Source organism: Ochotona princeps, chromosome 25 (assembly GCF_030435755.1).
Source record: "Ochotona princeps isolate mOchPri1 chromosome 25, mOchPri1.hap1, whole genome shotgun sequence".
NCBI classification, from domain to species: Eukaryota; Metazoa; Chordata; class Mammalia; order Lagomorpha; family Ochotonidae; genus Ochotona; species Ochotona princeps.
In genome coordinates, this window is record NC_080856.1 from 31,246,902 (window position 1) to 31,254,636 (window position 7,735).

Genomic DNA, 7,735 nt, shown 5'->3' on the forward strand with positions numbered 1-7,735 from the left:
TATCTTTTGATGTGTTGCATGATTTGTTTTTGCTTACATTTAGTCTTCAAGTCTTCACTGCTAGAGAGGTTTGTTTCTCAGGGCTGCTCACACACTGTTGAAACAGTGCCTGGAATGTGATGAGTGGTCAAGACTCATTCTCAAGGGCTTGAGGGAATCTCACTGTAGCTTCAGGGTGCACAGCCTCCTGAGGAGCTGAGGCATATTGGAGATGAATTCCTTACACTGAGAGGAAATTCGGGAGGGACCCAGACTGGTATGAAAGTCACAAATTGTGACATTTCTGCAGGGGAACTAGCACTCACTTCTGTCCTGTTTTCTATCCTTTGGTAGTCATATTGTCCAATGGAACCAAGGAACCATACATGCCTTGTGGAATTCCTTCTCCTAGGATTCTCAGAGGATCCAGCACTGCAGCCTATTGTATTTGGGCTGTTCTTCTCCTTGTACGTGATCTGTGTCATTGGGAACCTGCTCATCATCCTGGCCATCTTCTCTGACACCCATCTGCACACACCCATGTACTTCTTCCTCTCCAACCTGTCCTTGGTGGACATCAGCTTCACCTCCACCACCATCCCCAAGATGTTGGTGAACATCCAGATGCAGAGCCAAGCCATAACCTATGCAGGCTGCATCACACAGATGTGCTTCTTTCTGCTATTTGGAGGTCTGGATAATTTTCTTCTGGCTGTGATGGCCTATGACCGATTTGTGGCCATCTGTCACCCCCTGCACTACACGGTCATCATGAATCACCGGCTCTGTGTTCAGCTGGTTCTGTTGTGCTGGACCATAAGTGTCTTGAATGCCTTGCTACACAGCTTGTTGGTGCTGAGGCTGAGCTTCTGCACACAGCTGGAAATCCCTCACTTTTTCTGTGAGTTGAATCAGGTGGTCCACAGAGCCTGTTCTGACACCTTTCTCAATGACCTCATGATGAATTTTGGAGCTGTGCTGCTGGCAGGAGGTACTCTGTCAGGGATCCTGTACTCCTACTCTAAAATTGCCTCCTCCATCAGTGCCATCTCATCAGCTCAGGGCAAGTATAAAGCCTTTTCCACCTGTGCCTCTCATCTCTTGACCATCTCCCTATTTTATGGCACAATCATAGGAGTGTACCTTAGTGCCAGTGCTGCCCCAAGATCAGCTTCAACTGCAGCAGCCTCAGTGATGTACACAGTGGTCACCCCCATGCTTAATCCCTTCATCTACAGTCTCAGAAATAATGATATCCAGAGGGCCATGAAAATACCTCTAAGGCATATTGCCCAAGGGCCATATGCAAGTCACACCCACAAATCAGGTGTATAAACCTAAGAGCTTACAGAAGTGCAAGTGAAATACCCTCTTCCTCCTCTTGTTGCCTGTCGCTTCATTTATTTCCACAATTGTATATTTGCTGCTTCTTTTCTGAGGTGTTCAGTTCTCTTGGATTTTCACACTTCTCTTCCTTGGTCATCTTCCACTTTCCCAAAGTCATTCTGAGTTTAACATCAAATTATTTTGATTTCCTTTCTGTCATAAAATGATATGTTTTACTTTTCCAACAGTAATAAACTACATTCACCACCTAGGGTATTTTTGGTAGTCTATATAGCATGAGGGTGTTTCTATACATTCCTGGAATAATGCAGTTGGAGATACACTCAGGCACCCATGGCCTGTGATGTGGCACAAAAAGTTAAAGCCTGAGCCCTGCATGAAGGCTAAATCTTAACTTGCAAGCATCAGGGTCCCATATAGGTTCCAGTTTGTGTCCCAGCTGATCCACTTCCAATCCAGCTCTCTGGTTACAGCCCTGGAAAGCAGCAGAGGATGACCCAAATCCTTGAGACCTTGCACCCATGTAAGAGACTCGGAAGAATCCTCTGGCTCCTGGGTTTGGATTGGCTCAGCTCTGGCCATTGTGGTCATTCAGGGAGTCAACCAGAGTATGAAAGATTTATCTCTACATTGCTTCTTCTTTTTGTAAATCTGACTTTGACTTCCCAATACAACTAAATAAATCTTTTTTTAAAGCTTAAGTCCCTGATGGATGATTCCCGATTAGTGTTCAGAGTTCTGCTTCGAGTCTCAATTGTTCTCCTCATTTGGTTCTCTGCTAACATACATGGGAAAGCTCCTGCCCGGCACATGGTAGTCCTGGATGCCATGTCAGGTCTCTAGTTTCATCTTGGACAAGGCACAGTGTGCAGTCATTGAGTAATAAATCAGTGGATGGAAGCATTTTATCTCTCTACTTCTCTGCATCGAGTAAAAATAAACTAATTTCTTGCTTCTTTCTTAACTCTCCTTTGTGTTACCCTTTCAGCACACTAACATGTCGTACAACAGGCCATGACACATCGTTCTATTAGCCCATGGTCATATTGAGCTCCATCTCTCCAGTGTCTCCTTTGAAACCGGGCACAGTATTTTCAGGCACTCTTTGCTGACCAAATGCGCATATGGAGTGTTTTGTGCAATGGAAGTTGGATTTTCCCCCATATACTCTCTATGGCTTCAGAGTTAGGGTTTCTCCACAACAAAGCAACATTTTCCAACATCCATGGAATTACTGGAAAAATGTTAATTCTTGCTCATTTGAGTGGCTGAGAGCCAGCATGATAAGAAGCTCTCATCAACTGGGTCACACCTTGGTGACTGCAGGTGCTGAACCTTAGCCATGAGCTGACGTTGGGAGCTGGGATCTGATTCTGGGTCTCTCATGTGAAAGGAATGAAGCCTATGACCCCTCACTTGGTGCCTCCCAGGGTGCATTAGCAGGATGCTGGGATTAGGTATGGGAGTGGAGCACATAGTCCAACCCAGGTCCTCTGAAATTTGACAGAAGCATAACTTAAAGAGTTATGTCATATTTATTTGAAAGTGAGAGTTATGTAGAGGGAAAGAGAGTGGGAGAGAGAGAGAGAGAGAGAGAGAGAGAGAGAGAGAGAGAGAGAGACCGACCCTGTATCCTCTGGTTCATTCCCTCAAAAGGTTACAGTGGTGGGAATTGAGCCAATCTGAAACCAGGAGCCAGGAGCTTCATCCAGGTCTCTCTCATGTGGGAGGCAATCACCTGAGCCCTGAGCATTAACCCTGTGCCTCCCAGAGTACAGGCAGAAGAAATGACGAATTGGAAGTGGAGGGTAAACATGAACTCAAGCATTCCAATGTTATATGAAGGCAAGCCAAGGGGTGTCTTCCTCACTGTGGCACAGCACCTGCCTCAGTGGGGGTACTTAACTAACATGAACACCTTACCAGTTGCCTGCAGAGGAAATGTGGTTTGGCAGCATCTATCTACCCATGGAATTACAAACACTTGGGATGTGTCAGTGGGATGAATGCTTTGGAGTTGAGCTTTGTATTATTCCAGGGCCTCATGTTTCTGTTTTAATTTAAGCTTCTAGCATATCCTACACATAGGACTCTTCCCATCACCATAAACAATAAACACAAATCTCTCTTTTTAAAATTTTCCATAAACATTTCTTTTTTTAAAGATTTATTTATTTTATTGAAAAGGTAGATGTGCAGAGAGGAGGAGAGACAGAGAGGAAGATCTTCCATCCGATGATTCACTCCCCAAGTGACTGCAACAGTCGGGGCTGCACGGATCCGAAGCCAGGAGCCAGGAACTTCTTTCCAGGTCTCCCATGCAGGTGCAGGGTCCCAAGATTTTGGGCCATCCTCAACTGCTTTCCCAGGCCACAAGCAGGAAGCTGGATGGGAAGTGGAGCTTCCAGGATTAGAACTGGCACCCATAGTAGATCCTGGTGCGTTCAAGGTGAAGACTTTACCATTACGCTACTGCACTGGGCCTAAAATTTTCCATAGGCATTTCAACATAGGTGAGTCCATGGCACATTTCTACTGCATCCTCAGCATTTCAGAAGATCCAGGGTAGGTGTGGGACAGGACAGGCTAGGCTGCAGCAACTGCAAGTTCACATGAGAACCAGGTCTGGGGGTCGGCTAGGCTGGGCTAGGCTGGGTTAGGATGGAGCACTACTGGGTGAGCCTGAATGTGTGCAGGAAAACTGAGCTAGCTGTAGTGCCTACAAGTGAGTATCAAGATAGGGACCGGCATGTCAGTCTGGGTAGCACCACTGCTAGCAAACGCATTATTGATTGCTGGGAGAGAGCCTGGCAGGGGAACTTGGGGAATTCACCTTTTGGGCTGCAGTTCCTATGATGAGTGTGATAGCTGTGCCTGGGAGCAGGTTATGCAATGTTGGATTGCAACAAAATTGGCATATATATGAGCAAGGTTTTGGGGCAGCTTGATAGGGTCAGTCCAGAGCGCACACTGCTACAATTGATAGCCAGGGAAGGTAGGGTCCTGGCTAGTTCAACCACAGCACAAATTAGTTCCTATGAGGCATGGGGCTTGGAGTGGGCCAGGCATGATTATGCTGCTGCAATCATTGATAAGATCTGTGACCGGGGGAAGTCTGGATGGGCAAATCTGTAGCACCTGTTGGTGACTTCTAAGACTGCTGACACATGGAAGGAAGACCTGGGTCTGGGAACAGGCCTGTTAGGATAAGGTTGGTGACTCCCTTGCTGGTTGCTGCTTCCACTGGTGAGTGTGATAGGTGGGACTGGGGGTGGGTCAATCCAGAGTTGGTACGAGCTGGATAAATAGGAGAGCCTTAATGGGGGCAGGACAACTGAGCTAGGCCACAACCCAGTGGACAAGTGCCAGGAAGAATTGCAGCAGCGCTTGGCGGGTACAAAATCTGGTGCTGGGAACATGCCTGGCAGAGGAACATTGGGCAATTCCTTGCCAGGCTGTACCTATTGCTGGGTCACAGCACCCATCAGTTTACGAGAGCATTGGGTCTAGGTAACAATGTGTCCATTGACTGGTGCAGGTTATGGACTGAATCTGACCCTACCCTGGCCAGTGCACACAAGAGTCAAGTCTGAGGTCACCCTAGGTGAGTTTTTTGGGGGACCCTACGAGTGGATCCTTGAACTCTAACACTGCAGTGCATGTGTTGGGAGTGTGTCTCCTCTGTTGCTGATGCCTGAGTAATGGACATCATGGGAAACATGACAGCCAGCTCATCTGGGCCAGCAGGGATGTTGAGCACATCATCAAAAAATGGCTCTTGCAAGTGGCAGTGTCCTGGGGCCTATTCCAGACTAGGGCCCCCAGACCAGTCAACCTACATGTTGACAAGTGTTGTAGTATTGCCCAATCTGTTCCTCATGTAACCCTGTGCCTCACATTCACTACTAGAAGCCAGAATCAGCAAGGGAGTGTGAATATTTCCCCTACTAGGCATGTTCTGAGCCACAGGACTCATGTGTTTTGGCAGGAGTTCAACCCAACCCAACTCTAGTTTGCACACCCACTGTCTCAGCTCTTGCTAGCAGATATTGCAGCCCAGCCCAGCTGTGCACAGCCCATATTCTGTCCAGGCTCTCCTGTATGCCATGGTGTTCTCAGGCTTGGTTCTGCCTGGCCTGCCCTCAGGCCTGTCCCACACAAATGTTGATGTGTGCTGCAGACTTGCCTGGGCTGACCTGCCTCTTATTGCAACCTCAAAGTTTCCCATGGGGAACTGCAGACTTGCAGGTCATTTCCCAAGTTTTGCCACCAGGCCTGTTCACAGCCCTGATTCTCACACGTGCTAGCAGGGCAGCAACCCTGCTTGGCATTATGTGCCCTCAGCCCAGGACCTTGCATGTGTTGGCCCCACTTATTCTTTTTACAATCACAGCTCCCATTGAGTGTCAGGTGGGTTCATTGTTTTGTGTTTTTTTCCCAAGATTTATTTTATTTTTATTGCAAAGCCAGATATACAGAAAGGAGGAGAGGAAGAGAGGAAGATCTGTCTGTTGAGGAGCTGCACCAATGCTAAGGAGGGAGACATGTTCCAGGAGCCTCCACTGGTTTTCCCATGCAGGTGCAATGTTCCAAGGCCTTGGGCCATCCTTGATTACTCACCCCTTGGATCACAGGAAGGGAACTGGATGGGAAGTGGGGCTGCTGGGATTGGAACTGGTGCCCATATGGGATCCTGGCATGTGTTAGGCAAGGACTCTAGGCGCTAGGCTACAGACCAGGACCTTAGGTGGGTTTTTGTCAGTTCAGTTTTTTTGTCCACCCTGCTTTGACCTGTCACCATCCCCAGCTCTCCATGTAAACCAGAGTAGGTTGTAGTCCCACAAAAGAAAATACACGTCTCTATTAGAGAATCTACTCCCAAATACATTTCGTTTGCATTGTGGTGGGTGCTGTGGTCCAGTCTCACATGGCCCATACCTGCTCTGACACTCGCAGACAGCTACCTGTACTCCATGTTTCCTGTCTAAACACTTCCAGTTTACTTGTCTTCTTGCTGGTTCAGTGACCCAGTCTGTGAAAGACCGTGGAAGTCATTCTTCTGAGGTCAAAACATGCCCTCAGTCATTCCTACTCCAATACGCACCCAGGCCTCCTTCTGAAGCTGTATGCCTGGAGCCTTGGTGGCATGTCCCAGCCTCAGGTTCTCCAGCTTCTCCACTATTGTTTAAAAAAGCAAGCAAGAAAAAAAATAAAAAAAAGCAACTCTGTTGGGATAGTTAACACAGATTTGGTATTAACCATGCCCAGAATGCCCACAAGCTACTAGTTGCTTTTCTCCCAGCACTGTAATACTTGCCAGGGACAAGACAGCCTAGGCAGTTGTGCTCCCTTGTCCTTGCAATGTGCTTGAGAATGGGGTGGAAGATGGCTTGCATGTTTGGGCCTCTGTCATCCAGGTCTAGTTTCAGCTTTGACCTGGTCTAGTTTCAGCTGTTACGACCAGGTAGGGAATAGGAAATATCTCTTTCTCTCTCTGTCTCTTTCACTCTAACTCTCATTCATTCTAAGTTTTTCTTCTAACTATATAAAGAGAAAAATCAATATTTAAATCAGGCAAGATAACCCTGTTAAAATATTTTCAAACTTTATGTATAGTTCTGTTTTAGTTGTTCATTTTGTTTTTAGGTATGGAATTTTCTTCAAAGTTTGGCTTCCTATATTGTAAATCATTTGATTTTTTGGATAAAGGAAACTAAGATTTAAAAAAAAAATGAATTAATACTATACTGCTGGAAGATGGCATTACAATGTCTACAGAAAGCTTAAAATAAAAGATGAGAATTAATTTGGTTTAGTTGCCAAAGGAAACTGTCTTACTATCTTGGTGTCATATTTTTAGATATTATGTTAAAAACAAAGAGACTGAGAGGAAATGAGACATGGAGAGATCTTCCATCAGCGGGCTCACTCCTAATTGTTGATGATGGCCAGGGCCTGGACCTCCATGAAGCCAGGAGTTAATCCTGGTGTCCCAGCTGGGTGACAGGAATCCACACACATCCGCAGCCTTCCCAGATGCATTATCCAGGAGTGGATCAGAAGGGGAATGCTGGGACTCAGACAGTTGCTTCAAGCATTAGCTGAACCTGTTGAGTCATATTTTCATAAAGGTTCTTACTCATTCCTCGGAAACAGTGTGGCATCTCTAGAAATCTGACATGTGAGCAGCACTCGTTGGGTTATGTGGAAATCTATGTCACTGAGATAATCAGATTCCCTTGTCCTTTGCACTTCAGTTACAATGAACTTCCACAGGATTTTATGCACGTATATTTTAAGTCTTATTAAGTAATGACAGGTAGATTATGAAAGATATTGAAAAGCACCATAAACTGACAGTGTATCATCTTCCCGAAACCTCATGGGCAAAATTACAATAAGGACAGTT

General features: G+C 46.3%; 1 protein-coding gene across 1 annotated transcript; it reads left to right on the forward strand.

Annotated features, from left to right (window-relative positions):
* The first annotated feature begins 345 nt into the window (after window positions 1–345).
* LOC101518844 (olfactory receptor 7A17-like) lies at window positions 346–7,043 on the forward strand. Its single transcript, XM_058681291.1, has 3 exons — window positions 346–1,245; window positions 4,761–4,836; window positions 6,973–7,043. The coding sequence occupies exons 1-3, from the start codon at window positions 346–348 to the stop codon at window positions 7,041–7,043; spliced, it is 1,047 nt and encodes a 348-aa protein (XP_058537274.1).
* The last annotated feature ends 692 nt before the right edge of the window (window positions 7,044–7,735 follow it).